This window comes from Neoarius graeffei, chromosome 26, assembly GCF_027579695.1.
Source record: "Neoarius graeffei isolate fNeoGra1 chromosome 26, fNeoGra1.pri, whole genome shotgun sequence".
Lineage (NCBI taxonomy): Eukaryota > Metazoa > Chordata > Actinopteri > Siluriformes > Ariidae > Neoarius > Neoarius graeffei.
In genome coordinates, this window is record NC_083594.1 from 30,673,685 (window position 1) to 30,692,326 (window position 18,642).

Below are 18,642 nucleotides of genomic sequence, written 5' to 3' on the forward strand. Positions count from 1 at the left end.
CAGTTTTCAATAAATCAAAGGAAAAAAATATCAGTTAAAATACATCACAAACACCATTCACTTGAGGAGGATTATCCTACACAACAGCCATGCATTTCCAATTCCAGGAGAAGTCCAAGGTCCAAGAAAAAGTCAAAAGATAAGTGCAGGTCCAGTGTTCCAGGGATAGAAAAAAATGTGAGTCTGGGAATTGAGGGTAGGGGGAATTGTGTGACAGGGCTGAGTGTGAGGGTGTTTCAGATGCTGAGCCTACCACACCAGAGAGTGTAGCAGGACCTGTGCAGTGACCATGGGATATCTGGGGTTCACTTCACTTTAGATCAAGTAGGTGGCTCGCCATCGCTTCACTTTGCTGGAACAATCAAAACAAAATCCAAAAGAACAAAAAAAAAAACCTGGCCGATCTCTGTGTTCGGCGGGGTACAGGCACAAAACGGCTCTGGTACCCGGTATAGCCACAGGGGTTCTTGTTGCTGGAAGCAGTAACAGATGAGGGGGGAGTTGTCCACACACAGACACACAGACGAGAGCTGGGAGCAACAGCTAAGCGCTAGCAGACGAGCTAACGGTAGTTAAGAGTCAACAGCAGTAATAGCCACAAATGTTGGCTGGTGAGCTAATGATAGTTAAGAGCCAGTAGCTTTAATGGCTAATGGCAGTAACGGCTAAAAATAACAGCCGTTACCACATCTACCATATCATTAACTCACTTTCTGTTGTTTTTCTTTTTTTTCAGCACTCACTCACTAACCGCTATCTCGGTTTTCTTCCATCCTTTAACTTCATTCACTTTTCAAAACTCTGCTCCGACTTGATACTCTCTACTAGACTGACGCTCACAGACATACACTACACGCTCAAAAAAACAAACAAACGGTGGGCGGGGATAAACTGTGTTTACAGTTCTCTGATTGGCCGATCTGACCTGATGCATTCAGGGGACACAAAGACATGGGAAAAATTTATACTGGACGAGACCATACATGCAGTTTTCTTATTAAACTAAACAATTAATAAAACATTAATTTCCTTTCCTTTTCTTTTCTAATTTATCTACAGTTACGTCCATATATATTTGGACACTGACGCAAATTTTGTTTTTTTTTTACCTGTTTACTGAAACAGTCAAGTTATAGTTATATAATGGACATGGACATAAAGTCCAGACTTTCAGCTTTCATTTGAGGGTATCCACATTAAAATTGGGTGAAGGGTTTAGGAGTTTCAGCTCCTTAACATGTGCCACCCTGTTTTTAAAGGGACCAAAAGTAATTGGACAATTTCATGGACAGGTGTGGGCAATTCCTTCATTATGTCATTCTCAATTAAGCAGATAAAAGGCCTGGAGTTGACTTGAGGTGTGGTGCTTGCATTTGGAAGATTTTGCTGTGAAGAAAACATGCGGTCAAAGGAGCTCTCCATGCAGGTGAAACAAGCCATCCTTAAGCTGCGAAAACACAAAAAAAACATTCAAGAAATTGCTATAATATTAGGAGTGGCAAAATCTACAGTTTGGTACATCCTGAGAAAGAAAGAAAGCACTGGTGAACTCATCAATGCAAAAAGACCTGGATGCCCACAGAAGACAACAGTGGTGGATGATCGCAGAATAATTTCCATGGTGAAGAAAAACCCCTTCACAACAGCCAACCAAGTGAACAACACTCTCCAGGAGGTAGGCGTATCAATATCCAAATCTACCATAAAGAGAAGACTGTATGAAAGTAAATACAGAGGGTTCACTGCATGGTGCAAGCCACTCATAAGCCTCAAGAATAAAAGGGCTAGATTGGACTTGGCTAAAACAGTTCTGGAAGAACATTCTTTGGACAGATGAAACCAAGATCAACCTCTACCAGAATGATGGAAAGAAAAAAGTATGGCAAAGGCATGGTACAGCTCATGATCCAAAGCATACCACATCATCTGTAAAACACAGCGGAGGCAGTGTGATGGCTTGGGCATGCATGACTGCCAGTGGCACTGGGTCACTAGTGTTTATTGATGATGTGACACAGGACAGAAGCAGCCAGATGAATTCTGAGGTATTCAGAAACATACTGTGTGCTCAAATCCAGCCAAATGCAGCCAAACTGATTTGCTTTCTGGGAAGCAACCCAGGAGTTTATAAAAGCAAAGAAGTGGAATATTCTTGAATGGCCAAGCCAGTCACCTGATCTCAACCCACATGCATTTCACTTGTTAAATGTTCACTTCAGACAGAAAGGCCCACAAACAAACAGCAACTGAAAACTGCTGCAGTAAAGGCCTGGCAGAGCATTAAAAATGAGGAAACACAGCGTCTGGTGATGTCCATGAGTTCAAGACTTCAGGCAGTCATTGCCAACAAAGGGTTTTCAACCAAGTATTAGAAATGAACATTTTATTTACAATTATTTAATTTGTCCAGTTACTTTTGTGCCCCTGAAATTAAGGGATTGTGTTTAAAAAATGCTTTAGTTTCTCACATTTTTATGCAATTATTTTGTTCAACCCACTGAATTAAAGCTGAAAGTCTGAACTTCAACTGCATCTGAATTGTTTTGTTCAAAATTCATTGTGGTAATGTACAGAACCATCTCATCTCATTATCTCTAGCCGCTTTATCCTTCTACAGGGTTGCAGGCAAGCTGGAGCCTATCCCAGCTGACTATGGGCGAAAGGCGGGGTACACCCTGGACAAGTCGCCAGGTCATCACAGGGCTGACACATAGACACAGACAACCATTCACACTCACATTCACACCTACGGTCAATTTAGAGTCACCAATTAACCTAACCTGCATGTCTTTGGACTGTGGGGGAAACCGGAGCACCCAGAGGAAACCCACGCGGACACGGGGAGAACATGCAAACTCCGCACAGAAAGGCCCTCACCGGCCACGGGGCTCGAACCCAGACCTTCTTGCTGTGAGGCGACAGCGCTAACCACTACACCACCGTGCCGCCTGTACAGAACCAAAATTAGAAAAATGTTGTCTTTGTCCAAATATTTATGGACCTAACTGTATGTAGCCCAATATATTAAAGGGGTTACACCTGCTTCCCCCTCCTGAGGCGCCGGATGGTTTGCCAGAATTTCTTCGAGGCCGACCAATAGTCCTCCTCCATGGCCTCACCGAACTCCTCCCAGTTCCAAGTTTTTGCCTCCGCAACTGCCTGAGCTGCGGCACGCCTGGCCTGCCGATACCTGTCAGCTGCTTCAGGAGTCCCAGAGGCCAACATGGCCCGATAGGACTCCTTCTTCAGCTTGACGGCATCCCTTACTTCCGGTGTCCACCACCGGGTTCGGGGGTTGCCGCCACGACAGGCACCGGAAACCTTGCGGCCACAGCTCCGAACAGCCGTGTCAACAATGGAGGCAGAGAATATGGTCCACTCAGACTCAATATCCCCTGCCTCCCTCGGGAGCTGGGAGAAGCTCTCCCGGAGGTGGGAGTTAAAGACCTCCCTGACAGAGTGCTCGGCCAGACGTTCCCAGCAGACCCTCACCATACGTTTGGGCCTGCCAGGTCTGTCTGGCTTCCTCCTCTGTCAGCGGATCCAACTCACCACCAGGTGGTGATCAGTTGACAGCTCAGCCCCTCTCTTCACCCAAGTGTCCAAGAAATAGGGCTGGAGATCAGGTGAAACGACAACAAAGTCAATCATCGACCTCTGACCTAAAGTGTCCTGGTGCCACGTGCACTTATGGATACCCCTATGCTCGAACATGGTGTTCGTTATGGACAAACCGTGACTAGCACAGAAGTCCAATAACAAAACACCACTCGGGTTCAGATCGGGGAGGTCGTTCCTCCCAATCATGCCCCTCCAGGTGTCACTGTTATCACCCACGTGAGTGTTGAAGCCCCCCAGAAGAACAATGGAGTCCCCAGTCTGAGCACCTCTCAGTACCTCTCCCAGGGACTCCAAGAAGGCCGAATACTCTATACTGCTATTCGGCCCGTAGACACAAACAGCAGCAAGAGCCCTCTCCCCGACCCGAAGGCGCAGAGAGGCGACCCACTCATTCACTGGTGTAAACTCCAACACATGACGGCTGAGCTGTGGAGCTATAAGCAAGCCCACACCAGCCCGCCGCTGATCACTGTGGGCGACTCCAGAGAAATGGAGAGTCCAGCACCTCTCGAGAAGCTGGGTTCCGGAGCCCAAGCTGTGCGTGGAGGTGAGCCCGACTATCTCTAGCCGGCACCTCTCAACCTCCCGCACAAGCTCAGGCTCTTCCCCCCCAGCGAAGTGACATTCCATGTCCCAACAGCTAGCCGTTGTGTTCAGGGATCAGGTCGTCTAGGCCCTTGCCTTCGACTGCCGCCCAATCCACACTGCACCGGCCCCCTACTACTACCTCTGTGGGTGGTGAACCCACAGGAGGTCGGACCCACGTCACCGCTTCGGGCTGAGCCCGGCCACCAGGCGCTCGCATATGAGCCCCAACCCCGGGCCTGGCTCCAGGGTGGGGTCCCGGCTGCACCATACTGGGCGACGTCATGGTCCTTGTTTTATTACTTTCCATAAGGGGTTTGGTGAACTGCTCTTGGTCTGGCCTGTCCCCTAGGACCTGTTTGCCTTGGGAGACCCTAACAGGGGCGTAATGCCCCGACAACATAGCTCCTAGGATCATTCAAGCACACAAACCCCTCCACCACAATAAGATGGCAGTTCTAGGAGGGGTCTATTTATTCAGGTTTACTTAATTCTAGTTTTTTGCATAGATTATTAGACTGTAATTCACAATCACCAGTTCTTTCCTATCAGCCCATGCTTTCACTACTACATACTCATACACTTCCTTGTCCCAGAATTCTATAAGGAATGCCTTGCTTTACAAAAGTGGTGCATCCTCCTCCTCTTTCTCTCCTCTCTTGCCTCACTGCTGGATAACCATATAGAACAAAATCCAATTGTGGTTTTAAAGGATATGGGACATGGATTTTTACCTGGGCATAATTATGTATAAAGGACATAAGAAATGCCATCTAAATCACTGCAGGGCGTCAAAAATGTGAAAATCATCACATTATTCAAGTTTTTTTATACATCAGCGTAAAACAAGGATTCGTTAATGAGCTAGGTGGTCACGTGACCCGTGACATCACAAAAACTTTCCAAGGAGCCAGCGCTTGGGTATCTAATGTAAACAGGTTACCAAAATGGACACCATCGACAGTGATATTCCCGATGTTTCACAGAGATGTGAAGTTAGACCCTATCAATTCGAACCGATAGCTGGAAATTCACATGAATCTTGTCTTTACTCTGACGGGTCAGATGATTCTGAGAGTGAGAGTTCATTCAGCCCTCATGAAACTGAAAGTGGTCGGCTCGATAACACTTCCTGGTAAGTTAAAAACAATTCTGCTCAAAGGCTAATGATCTGTTGAAAGAAGCATTATTTTTGTATCATAGATTGAAAGTTCATCATAGATCCAGCTAAAGTCCGTTGCAAGCTAGTTTTTTTTTTGCTGATATTTTTCGAAATTGATTGAGATACAATGCTTCCAGAGTCCGAGATGAAAACATTCAAAATGGCGAAACGAGTCAGAATTATGATAATCAATAATTGATACACCCAAAATTATAATACTAATCCTTACCTCGGCTTTCAGACGCTTAGCGCAGAGGTCTTCAACAGGGGGGTCGCGAAATCGCACCGGATCACTCATATCAACAAAAATATTCCTGCCCTGTCCCCTGGCCTCCGTGCAGGGATGCAAACAGCACGCCTTTCGGCGGATGCCGCCTTTTTCACGGCTGAATCGCGCAGATCCGATTTTAAAAAAAAAATAGCGATATTAATTCATGAAACATGAAACATGAAGTATAAGGATGAGAAAAAAACAGTTTAAATCGGGAAGCTGCGCACATTTGTGCAGCCTGGCGCAAATGTGCGCAGCTTCCCGATTTAAACTGTTTTTTTTTCTCATCCTTATATTTCATGTTTCATGAATTAATATCGCTCAGTACCTGAGTATTAATGTTGAAAGAATCCTCAGTGAAATGGTCCGAACACAGTTTGTGGGAAACAGTAAGTGCAAAGTTTTTTCAACAGATGTTCTGTAACGTTATCCTACCTCTTGGATTTGTCCTACCAAGCCTACTGCGCATGCGCGAAGCCTACTGCGCATGCGCAGGTGAGCCCACACTTTCCTCAGCTTCGGGTCCTTGGGGAATGCAAAAAAACTTACTCCAGGGCATTTCCCACTGGAATTATTGCAACCATAAGCAGCACAATACACCATGATGTCCAATGTATGATGTCCAATGTACTTTAAAGACTATAAAAACAATTTTCTTGTCATCCACTTCTCCATTCATCTACCCGCTTGTGCTGTGCCCGAAAGTTTTTGTGACGTATGATCACGTGACAGCGGCTCTTCCGGTTGCAAAAAATACATATCGGAAGTCGAGCAGAAATGCCATATAATCATCACGAATATAACGATTTTGCTGAATTTAATAGATGATTTTGTATTTGTTGATGCAATTAATTCATATTTTTAATGGAAAGAAACTGATATAGCGTGCATTTATGTTTCATGTCCCATATCCTTTAACCAGGTCTCTTGAATACACACAGTGTGTTTTTTCTCTCCTATTAACTATGAACTGTTTGAAATCTTAGTCATTAGCAATTAGGCTTCTTGCATTCCATTGAAGAATTCATCTCTCATCTCATCATCTCTAGCTGCTTTATCCTGTTCTACAGGGTCGCAGGCAAGCTGGAGCCTATCCCAGCTGACTACGGGCGAAAGGCGGGGTACACCCTGGACAAGTCATCACAGGGCTGACACATAGACACAGACAACCATTCACACTCACACCTACGGTCAATTTAGAGTAACCAGTTAACCTAACCTGCATGTCTTTGGACTGTGGGGGAAACCAGAGCACCCGGAGGACGCCCACGCGGACACTGGGAGAACACGCAAACTCTGCACAGAAAGGCCCTCGCCGGCCACAGGGCTCAAACCTGGACCTTCTTGCTGTGAGGCGACAGCGCTAACCACTACACCACCGCACCACCCCCATTGAAGAATTAACATTATTAATATAACACTACGTTCAGACTGCAACCTGAAACGACCCATATCCGATTTGTTGTGAAATCCGATTTTTTTGTTAGGCCGTTCACATTACCAATTATATGAGACTTGTATGCGATCTCCAATATGAATGGAAAACGACCCAAAAGTGTCCCGCATGCGCAAATTGACACATAATAAGCACATCTACGTAATACGTAAACAAAAAAAAAGCGCACTCAAGTTTAATGATTTCTTTTTTTTGTTTGTTTGTTTAATTATCTGGTTAGTGTTAAAGTGTGAGGTCTCGTGTGTGTTTTTGTTTCTGAAATGAAAACGTGTAGCCTGGTAACGAGGGTTGACTCCTAAATGTCTCTCTAATTTCTATATAAGTGCACTACATGTTACTAGGAAGTAATGGATTTTTAAACTCTATATAGTGCACTCGAGCTTCAGTAGGCAGTCATTTGGGATACGGCCGCTGTATTACCAAACTCTTAATTCAGGCTTAATAATTTGCACATATTTATTTCGTCATATTAATAAACTTTTTCTACATTTTTATAAATATTTATTTAGATTGTTTATAGCCAGCTGAATTCTGCAACTTCTCTCAGCGCTGGCTCAAGGTGCATAAACACCAGTGCAGTTTGCTATGGAGATGAGGCGAGACCTGGCGATGTGGTTTTTGTGGCAGCGGCGGAACTCACACAATTATCTGATTAATGTGGGCAGCAGACTAATGAGACCGAAGGTGTCAAATTACTGGAAATTTCCAGAACAATCTTATAATCTTGTAATACAGGATGGTTTAAGTTATAAATCAGTTATAGAAACTGTTTTATTTAATCAGGCTAACAGATCAACATCCAGGTCCCTACCAAATCCACCATTAGCTTGATCAATTCTATAAAAGTCTATTTAAATTCTGAAAACTGTACAAATGTTGTTGTTTTCCACCAAAGAGGCGGGATTAGCCAACGCAGAATAGTGACGTTTGTCTCTTGTTGATGACGTGTAGGTCGCATGAATGCGACCTGTCCGGTCAGACTGCAGTCGCATGTGAAAATATCGGATATGCATCGGCCTGGGTCGCATGTGAAAAAATCGGATCTGTGTCGTTCAGATTGTCAATAACAAATTGGATACAGGTCACATATGGGCAAAAAAATCAGATATGGGTCGTTTCAGGGTGCAGTCTGAACATAGTCTTATTAACCCATACATGTTGTCTCTTGACTTGACTGTACCGGTCAGGATTTGGGACTTTTCTCACATTGCTGTACCTCTCTTCGACCACTAGATGGATTTGTTTTGCCCATTTGTGTTTATTTTGCTATTGCTTACATTAAATATATACACAACCCCGATTCCAAAAAAGTTGGGACAAAGTACAAACTGTAAATAAAAACAGAATGCAATAATTTACAAATCTCAAAAACTGATTGTATTCACAATAGAGCATAGACAACATATTAAATGTCGAAAGTGAGACATTTTGAAATTTCATGCCAAATATTGGCTCATTTGAAATTTCATGACAGCAACGCATCTCAAAAAAGTTGGGAGAGGGGCAATAAGAGGCTGGAAAAGTTAAAGGTATAAAAAAGGAACAGCTGGAGGACCAAATTGCAACTCGTTAGGTCAATTGGCAATAGGTCATTAACATGACTGGGTATAAAAAGAGCATCTTGGACTGGCAGCAGCTCTCAGAAGTGAAGATGGGAAGAGGATCACCAATCCCCCTAATTCTGCGCCGACAAATAGTGGCGCAATATCAGAAAGGAGTTTGACAGTGTAAAATTGCAAAGAGTTTGAACATAACATATCTAGAGTGCATAATATCATCAAAAGATTCAGAGAATCTGGAAGAATCTCTGTGCGTAAGGGTCAAGACTGGAAAACCATACTGGGTGCCCGTGATCTTCGGGCCCTTAGATGGCACTACATCACATACAGGCATGCTTCTGTATTGGAAATCACAAAATGGGCTCAGGAATATTTCCAGAGAACATTATCTGTGAACACAATTCACCGTGCCATCCACCGTTGCCAGCTGAAACTCTATAGTTCAAAGAAGCAGCTGTATCTAAACATGATCCAGAAGCGCAGATGTCTTCTCTGGGCCAAGGCTCATTTAAACTGTTCTGTGGTCAGACGAATCAAAATTTGAAGTTCTTTATGGAAATCAGGGATGCAGTGTCGTTTGGACTAAAGAGGAGAAGGACGACCCAAGTTGTTATCAGCGCTCAGTTCAGAAGCCTGCATCTCTGATGGTATGGAGTTGCATTAGTGTGTGAGACATGGGCAGCTTACACATCTGGAAAGACACCATCAATGCTGAAAGGTATATCCAGGTTCTAGAGCAACATATGCTCCCATCCAGACAACGTCTCTTTCAGGGAAGACCTTGCATTTTCCAACATGACAATGCCAAACCACATACTGCATCAATTACAGCATCATGGCTGCGTAGAAGAAGGGTCCGGGTACTGCACTGGCCAGCCTGCAGTCCAGATCTTTCACCCATACAAAACATTTGCCGCATCATAAAATGGAAGATATGACAAAAAAAAAAGACCTAAGACAGTTGAGCAACTAGAGTCCTATTAGACAAGAATGGGTTAACATTCCTATCCCTAAACTTGAGCAACTTGTCTCCTCAGTCCCCAGACGTTTACAGACTGTTGTAAAGAGAAAAGGGGATGTCTCACAGTGGTAAACATGGCCTTGTCTCAACTTTTTTTGAGATGTGTTGTCATGAAATTTAAAATCACCTAATTTTTTTCTTTAAATGATGCATTTTCTCAGTTTAAACATTTGATATGTCATCTATATTCTATTCTGAATAAAATATGGAATTTTGAAACTTCCACATCATTGCATTCCGTTTTTATTTACAATTTGTACTTTGTCCCAACTTTTTTGGAATTGGGGTTGGTTATTATATATATATATATATATATATATATATATATATATATATATATATATATATATATAACATGATGTTGCAACTGCGCTTATGATGTCATGGTTTTGGATGTTTAAGGGCTTGTCTAACTTAATTTGTAATCATATTAACCATACTAGAGTAACAGAAGGAATGAGGCACTTGAAAAATCAGTTGCTCAAAAATCAGAACTGCCAGTGAGAACAAACCATTTTATTCCACAATGAACATCCAATATTGTTTATTTATAAAGAAACAGCAAAGGTCACAAAGAATAGTTCACACTACTTTCTGCTACATCACTTCGACAACCTAGATCAGGATTCTGTACAACTTTTAGTAATGGGAGAAACTGATCAAAGCAAATAAAGCTGAAGAAAATCCGGTAACCAGCTTAGTTATTGCTGGAATAAATAAATATGTATGAGACATGTACCAAATACATTTTTCCAAAATAAATTCATAGGTTTCTCTTGAGACCAATTAGATTAATTTGATGAAAAACAGCCATGGAACCTAGTATAAAGATTAGTTAACATGGTAGGAGGTAACATTGTGAAAGAAGCAATCCAATTTCACATTTGGGAAAAATCGATGTCTTGCTACATTATATTTATTGGATAGAAATACCTGAGGTACATCTTTGCATCCTGTCCTCTAGACAAGATGAAAAAGGCCAGAAAAACAAAATGGTACTAGTTGAGTCCTATAGTGCCAACATAAGGAGGACTGCCTGGGACTTCTGAGGGCCAGGAGAAAAATCTGGTACATACAGTACACAGTAATCTAACTTGTTTATCCAAAGAGTTTCAGTCCTTATGGTATCCAATTATTTTACTAAACAGTTGATGCAGATGTAGTCTTCATTTTCAGCCTGCTCAGCAGACACACCCACACAAATTTGGTGGAACCACTGATTACAGTTCCCATCACACTGAACCCAGTTTACCTGTAAGGAAATACATGGAAAGCATTGGATCAGTATTACACGAGAACCTACAGGAGATAAAACACAATGAATGTTTTGGATCATCATACACTACATGGCTAAAAATTTGTGCACAACTGACCATCACATGTACTTTATGAACATCCCATTCCAGATTTTATCCCCCCCCTTTGTTGTTATAAATACCTCCACTCTTTTGGGAAGGTGTTCCACTAGATGGAACATGGCTGTGGTGATTTGCTCATTCAGCCACAAGAGCGTTAATAAGGTCAAGCATTGATGTGTGAGGAGGCCTAGGGTGCACTCAGCATTCTAGTTCATCCCAAAAGTTGTTGCTTTTAGCAGACCACCTGAATTCTTCTCCTCCAACCTTGGCAAACTATGTCTTCATGGACCTGACTTTGTGTACAGGGGCATTTTCATGCTGGAACATTTCAGCTAGGCCCCTTAAACTGCTTTCTAGAACAAACTGCCCATCTAAACACAATTTGTTACCGGTGGACACAACTTGCTCCACTTTATGAGGTGATGCAACTTGTTCCCAAACATCTTATTCCAGGTGCAATTTGTTCCTGCTTAATGTCTAAACACAATCGGTGACAAATAGAAAGGCTTATGCGTGCATGGTAGCATTCATCTGGATCATTTATCATCTAGACAAGACCGCTTAGTGGCAAATTCAATGGTCAATTCTTCTCAAGTGCTTTTCCTTGTCAAACTTCTCCACCTTTAAAATGATTGAGTTAAGCGAATCCCAATCAATTGCAGTGATAACTGGACTAAAAAAGTTCTTCCCCTCATCCAGTTGTAGGGAGATGCAGATCATTTGCTTTTTCAATTTAAAATTAATCTAAAAGAGCTGAGTGAAAGAGTTGATTCATTCCCGACTCAACGACATCACTCATTCTTAGATCTACCACCAAGTCACTGAGCGTTTAAAGGAGATACGCAGAACCGTGGCCTCACTTTTTGTTTATAAAATGCCTTGAGACCTCAAGAATGGCATAGGAATAGTTTTAAGCGTTAACAATAAACCTAATAGTAATTTTTACGATTAAAGTAATTCATACAGGTAGCAGTCTGAGTGAATGACCTTGATATCTGTGACATCACAGCAGGAAGGCCATCGGGCTCATCGCCATTTTCACTATACTAAAACACAGAGCTAACTTCAATCCTCTATTTTGAGCTAATGTATTGCCATGCCACATAGATGTGTTGCTGGCGGGTGCAACAACATGACAGAAGGTGGATTTATGTTGCATTCATGGGCCAAGAATGTTCAAACTGCAAAGATTTGGACACGTTTTGTGAGAAATTCATGGACTGGGCACCTATGAAGTGCATGCAATTCAATGCAGTGAAGAATGCACAGACCTGTACATTGAGGAAATGAAACAACCACTTCACAAGTGCATGGCTCAATACAGGAGAGCGAGTTCCTCACGCCAGGACTTTGCAGTCTATCTTCATCTCAATAACAAAGGACACTCGTTTCAGGACTGCAATGTATGCATTTTAGCCAGAGAAGAACTAGTGGTTTGCAAGTTATACATATTAAAAGAAGCCATCTGTGTCAATCTGGACTGACCATCACTGAACAGAGGTGGTCTGAGACACCACTTACCAGCCACCTACAATGCAGTCCTTGGCACACTTCCCAGAAAACTGAATACACATCTGTACCAAGACTCAGCTGACTTCAATGACTCACATGATGGCAGAGAGATCCAATGACCCTCCGATCACCCTAACGACCCTCTAGGCTGCCAACACCATTCACACCTGGCCTCCAGTGGCCCTAACAACCTACAGGATGACTCAGGCCAAGTTTACATTAGACCGTATCTGTCTCGTTTTTTTCGTGGATGCACTGTCCGTTTACATTAAAATGCCTGGAAACGCCGGGAAACGGGAATCCGCCAGGGTCCACGTATTCAATCCAGATCATGTCTGGTCCGGTGCTGTGTAAACATTGAGAATACGCGGGTACGCTGTGCTGAGCTCTAGCTGGCGTCGTCATTGGACAACATCACTGTGACATCCACCTTCCTGATTTGCTGGCGTTGGTCATGTGACGCGACTGCTGAAAAACGGCGCGGACTTCCGCCTTGTATCACCTTTCATTAAAAAGAGTATAAAAGTATGAAAATACTGCAAATACTGATGCAAATACTGCCCATTGTGTAGTTATGATTGTCTTTAGGCTTGCCATCCTTCCACTTGCAAGTGGTAAGTGACTTGCGCACAGCGGCTCAGTCCCGAATCATTGCTCGTGCACTTCACTCGTGCGCTCTGTGAGCTGCGCAGGGCCGGAGTGCGCACCCTCCAGGGGGCACTCGCTGTTCAGGGCGAAGTGATTTGGAGTGCAGATGCTGAGGAGGAAGCGATGAGCCGCACTGACACATTTCAACTTATGTGCCGAATTAGTCATGTGATTAGCGTATCCGTGTATTGGCGTTGCTGTGTGCACGCGAATCGTGTATTGGCGTTGCTGTGTGCACGCTAATCGTTTTTAAAAACGTTAATCTGATGATTCGCTGATACGGTCTAATGTAAACCCCACCTCAGAGGGTCAACAACCCATGTGATCTCAATGACTCTCCTTAGGGTTACTTTTGGTCCACTAGAGGATAAATACCTGAAACTCCCTACTAGTCAGACAGAACTGAAGAAGCCTTTTGAATGAGAGGTGAAATGTCTTCAAGGATTTCAGGCAAGTCCAGTTGCCTTCTTTAGCACCGACAGTTTATGATGACCTGGATGACTGAAAACCTTCGCAGACAAACATCCTGAGAGTGGCAGTTCTGCAGATGAAAACACCTTGTTGAGAGAGGTCAAGAGATAATGGCCAGACTGTTTACAGCTGCCAAAGGCTATAGTAACTCGGATAACCACTCCGTACAATTATGGTGAGCAGATAAGCATCCCAGATTGTACAACATGTCAAAACTTAATGCGGATGGGTCACAATAGCAGAAGCCCACATCGGTTTCCAAGTCTGTCAGCCAAGAACAGAAAACTGAAGCTGCAGTGGGCACAAGCTTATTGTGCTCAGCAAAATTGGACAGTTGAAGGGTGGAAAATCATAGCCTGGTCTGATGAATCTTTGTCTCTGCTAAGGCACACAGGTGGTAGGGTCAGACTTTGGCACCAAGAGCATGAATCTACAGACCCTCCCTGCCTTTTGTCAATAGTCCAGGCTGGTGGCAGTGGTGTGGGAAATGTTTTCTTGGCACACTTTGGGCCCACTGATAATCATTGCTTCAATATCACAGTATTGCTGCTGACCATGTGCATTCTTTGATGACCACAACATAGCCATCTTCTAACATCTACTTCCAGCATGATAATGCACCATTAAACAAAGTGAAAGTCATCTCAAATTGGCTTCATGAAAATGCAGGGCTTTCCCCAAAGCACAGATAGCGGGGCGGAGTGCCGCGTGTCACTTGCACACCAAAAAAGAAAAAAAAATCAATACCATAAATCAAACAATTAAGAGTACTTTCCGCACTTAAATATCTTCTATTCCCCTCTGAAAGGGAGTAATAATTATAGAAATAGGAAGATGTTATAATATGGAGGTCTAGACTATCCTGGTACTCAAACCAGAAGTGAAAATAAAGGGTTTCACTGCATGCACTGACTGCCATTTGCAACCATACATAAAACCATGCTCTAGGCAATGGTCACTAGATGGCGCTGTTGCGTGATTTGACCTTGATTCTGTTCCTGGCACTATAGAAGCTTTGCACCATCACGTGACCCCATAGCAATGGTAATTACGCCGCCATGACGGGGGCATGCTCGTAGTACTTCATTCAGACAAATTAGTTATTGATCGGTATGGGAAGGTTTTGCTGCAATCAGCACATCTTGTAAAGGACACTTTTCACAGAGTCCTTGCAAGTATTCTATGAGGTGTGCGGCAGTAGACAGATCAAAGTGCAGGAAGTGTGTTTATTAGCAGGCGTGATCTTTACACCCCCCCCCCCCACACACACACACAAAACTGAAAGCAGAGTCATAAACATGGCTAGAAACAAACGTGACCATGATACTGATAATACTTCAAAAATCCCGTGTCCTTACAACATGTGCTGATTGCGCTCAGATCAGCATCAGGTGTTTCCCATAATGACTGGGTCCCAAGCGCACGCACGATGTGCTCCAAAGGATCCTGGAATGTAAATACTTTAATATTAATTTTTTTTTTGGAATTCTTACCTTCATGTAAATGAAGTGAGCGTACCATAGGGTTTTTGACCTCTCCGTTTGACAAAGAGTCATACTGAATGTTTTTGTTTTCCATTTGTCCCTTCTACATTTAATAATTTCTCTAGATTTTTGTCCCAATAACAAATTACTTCTGGTAAATTTAAAAAAAACAACCCTGATCTGTTTGTTTCGTTCAGAAGGATTTGCACATCCAAAAACAGCTTCCCATATGGATCAATAACTAACTCATCTGAATAAAGCATTATAAGCGTACCCCTTGTCATGGCGGCATAGTTATCATTGCTATGGGGGTCACATGATGGTGCAAAGCCTCTATACTTCAGGCTTTTGTGTGAGACTTTAGCCTCTTGGGTTGCAGGTCTGTAGTTAACAGCTGTATTGCTAATGTTCCAATTTCAGTTGCTATATTGTTCATTATTATGCATTTCTTGTTATGCAATAAAATTAAATATTTCTCCGAATTGGCTGTTTCCAGGGTTTTCATTTCAAACCCAATTTTGCCCTTTAAATTTTGCCCCTTGCATATTTGATAAGGCAAAAAAAAAAAAAAGCAAATGTAATAATGTTGAATTGTGTCTAAATCAACCCTAGATGCCACCAAATTGCACCATTTGAAGTCTCTAATTTCAAAATTTTACAGGGGAGCATGCCCCTGTAACCCTCTAGCAGCCAGCCCTTATGGGCTGGGCTCTGCATCATTAGCACCGCTCTGATTTTTTTTTTTTTTTTTCCCCTGGGGAAAGCCCTGAAATGACAATGAGCTCACAATGCTCCTCAGTAGCCTTCTCAGTCAGGTCAAAAAGGATTGAGGCTCTTTTGAGAACAAATTAAATATTCAGGGAAATATTTAAATTTTACTGCACAACAAAAAATGCATACTATTGAACAATATAGCAGCTGAACTCCCAAATGTATTCTCATAGAATACATTTGGGATGTGGTAGAATGGGACATTCGCAGCAAGTGCACTTGAAAAATCTGCAGGAATTGCATGATGCAATCATGTCAACAAGGGCCAGAATCACAAAGGATTTTTTCCAACATCTTGTGGAATCCAGGTCACAAAAGATTGAGGCTCTTTTAAGAACAAAGTGATGCCCTACCCAGTATTATATTTTAGTTTATTAGTTTCCCACTTCCAAGGTAAGTCAAATGCAGCATTACTCATCAGATGCTAGGTTGGTTCACTAGAGAGAAGCAGTGAGTGCTAGTGTTAGACCAGTGCATGTGGGAATAGTCCAAGCAGATCAGAAGTAAAACAAAGTCCCAAGCAAGCTATATAGTGACAGTGTTAAGCAATAATCATTAAATCTAGTAGGCAAAAATGAATTAAAAATTTGAACAATGTTCAAACCAAAACAGAACAGCAGCAGAAAAAAATGCCACTGCACAATTACACCAAAAGTAATGTCGTCATGCTATATGACAGCATAAAAAGGCATTTTAAACTGACCTCATTTCCCTCTGGCTGCTGACATAGTTTTGCCGAGCACACAGACCAGTCCTCCTCAGAAAAGGGTGAGTCTGAACTGAAACCAGAGTAGATGGTTCTTTTTTCATGTCTCCTCTCCTGATTTGTGCCAGACTTCTTTTTCCTGGGTTTCTTAACAGTGTCTCTTTCCTGCACATCAGAGGTCTCCTTTTCCAAGTGCCTCTTGGGGTTCTTCTCTAGCTTCTCAGTGTCTTTGTGCAACTCTAAATCTAAATCCTAGGAAAAAAACAAACAAACCCATACAATCAGAATATATGAAATTTCTCCTTAATGGTTTATGTTTTCCCCCTTACAGTAAGAATAAAATGATGCATAAATTAGACATGGGGGTCTAACCTGGATCTTGCTTTGGGGTGGGTTTTTGTAAGTTAGGTTACTGTCCTGTGCAATGTGGTACTGGTGGTCATGCTTGCTGCTCTGTAGTGCATGCTGAGAGGGAAAGAACCTGCTGAGCAACCCCTGGTAGAGATGCTGCAGCTCAGGCAAAGTCACCTGTAGAAGGAGTCCTTCCACAAGCAACTCATCTAGTTCAGGACTAAGAGCTGAAACACAGTACACACACAACTCTCAAATATGCTGGAATAGTTCACATCTGCTAATAATTTCTATAAATGAATAAAAAGATTTGCGCACCATGGAGAGGAATGCATGAATGGTGCATGTAGAAGGACCTGTTACTCCCATCTAGGGACAGAGAAGGCGGCTTTCCAGAGAAAGATCTTATCTTTAGGTACAAGATGCAGTATAACTTTAAGTACAAAAGAATGCTGAAAGCAAACATAAAAGCAGCATAATTAAAATACCTAGATGAAGCTTACTTTTCTATTAAAGTGCTGTGTAAAAGGTGAGACCTGCTGCACCCTGTGCTGCCAGCGCACTGTCCTCTCAATCATAAAACGTAGCGCATCACCCTCTGGGAGCCGTACCCGAATACGCTGGAGAGAGGCAAGCAGGGGCAGAACCTTCTCCAGAGGAGGTTTCTCAGATCGGCTGCAGAGTGGGCACAGCCAAGGCTGCCCTGCCTGTGTATCTTGGTACCCTGGCACACAACCACTGTGGTAAGCATCATGGCAGAGTTCACACTGGAGCATGGGGCCTGCTGGTACTGTATGGCATAGGCACACTGTAGGAGCCAAGTCATCTGTGGGCAGAAACTTTGCATTGTTTGCGGTCCTTAGAATATTCAGATTCTCCAGCTCCTTCAAACGCATCCCACACAGAGTAGCCATCTGTTGGAAAACAGATAAGTTAATATACAAGGCTGAGTAGATGGACCTTACTAAACAATAAGCTATGTATGCACAATAAAGTATGCAAATGCTACGCTTTACAATAATTTTGCTTCTATATACTGTTGCTACATGTGGTATATTACAATATCTGGGACTATATAATCTTTACAAGTTACACAGAGAATTTTTTTTTTAAAAGAGGACACACCGCTAAAGCTGTGTCTTTGCTTTCAGAGACAGCTCTTTCCACATCAGCAAGATAGTCTAGTTTTATGCCATTTTTAACAGCTGGAGGAACATCTCTCACTCTTTTTGCTTTTGATTTCTGACACGCTGTCTCACACCGGGGGCACAGTACCTTAAAGAAACAATGTAATTAACTTTTACATTACTTTTCATGCTCCTAAGTATTTTCACAGATTCTGTTCATTGACTGGCAACTGTATGTTAAGAATTAATGTAAGAACATGGTAGATGAATGTACACAATATGATTTGCTTACCTCCAGGAGGGACAGAGAAGAGTACTTCAATAAAAACATTTTGGATGCACTCTCCTTCCAGGCCTGCACTTCTAACACCTGGCTTTCCAGCTGTGCCAGAGGTTCCAGCAAGACTGGTATGCCTTTAGCTTTTAAGACCAGATCATTCAAAGAAGACAAAACAGGGATATGCCCTCCGAGCTGCAAAGAGATATTAAGACATACAAATCAATATGGATAAAAGGAAAAGATAAATATTATTTCAAGT

The 18,642-nt window shown here is 42.7% G+C and overlaps 1 protein-coding gene across 3 annotated transcripts in view; it reads right to left on the reverse strand.

Annotated features, from left to right (window-relative positions):
• Positions 1-10,176: 10,176 nt before the first annotated feature.
• The window catches only part of kdm5ba (lysine demethylase 5Ba), an 80,668-nt gene continuing 72,202 nt past the window's right edge, over positions 10,177-18,642 (reverse strand). For 2 of the 3 annotated variants that reach the window (XM_060909970.1, XM_060909969.1), the window contains 7 exons: positions 18,396-18,575; positions 18,102-18,251; positions 17,480-17,890; positions 17,295-17,385; positions 16,998-17,203; positions 16,623-16,877; positions 10,177-10,927 (listed from right to left, as the gene is read on the reverse strand). In XM_060909970.1, the coding sequence (XP_060765953.1) occupies positions 10,808-10,927; positions 16,623-16,877; positions 16,998-17,203; positions 17,295-17,385; positions 17,480-17,890; positions 18,102-18,251; positions 18,396-18,575 (1,413 nt within the window). In that variant the 3' untranslated portion in view covers positions 10,177-10,807. The remainder of the gene's footprint in view (positions 10,928-16,622; positions 16,878-16,997; positions 17,204-17,294; positions 17,386-17,479; positions 17,891-18,101; positions 18,252-18,395; positions 18,576-18,642) is intronic. The other variant, XM_060909971.1, reaches the window with a different exon arrangement.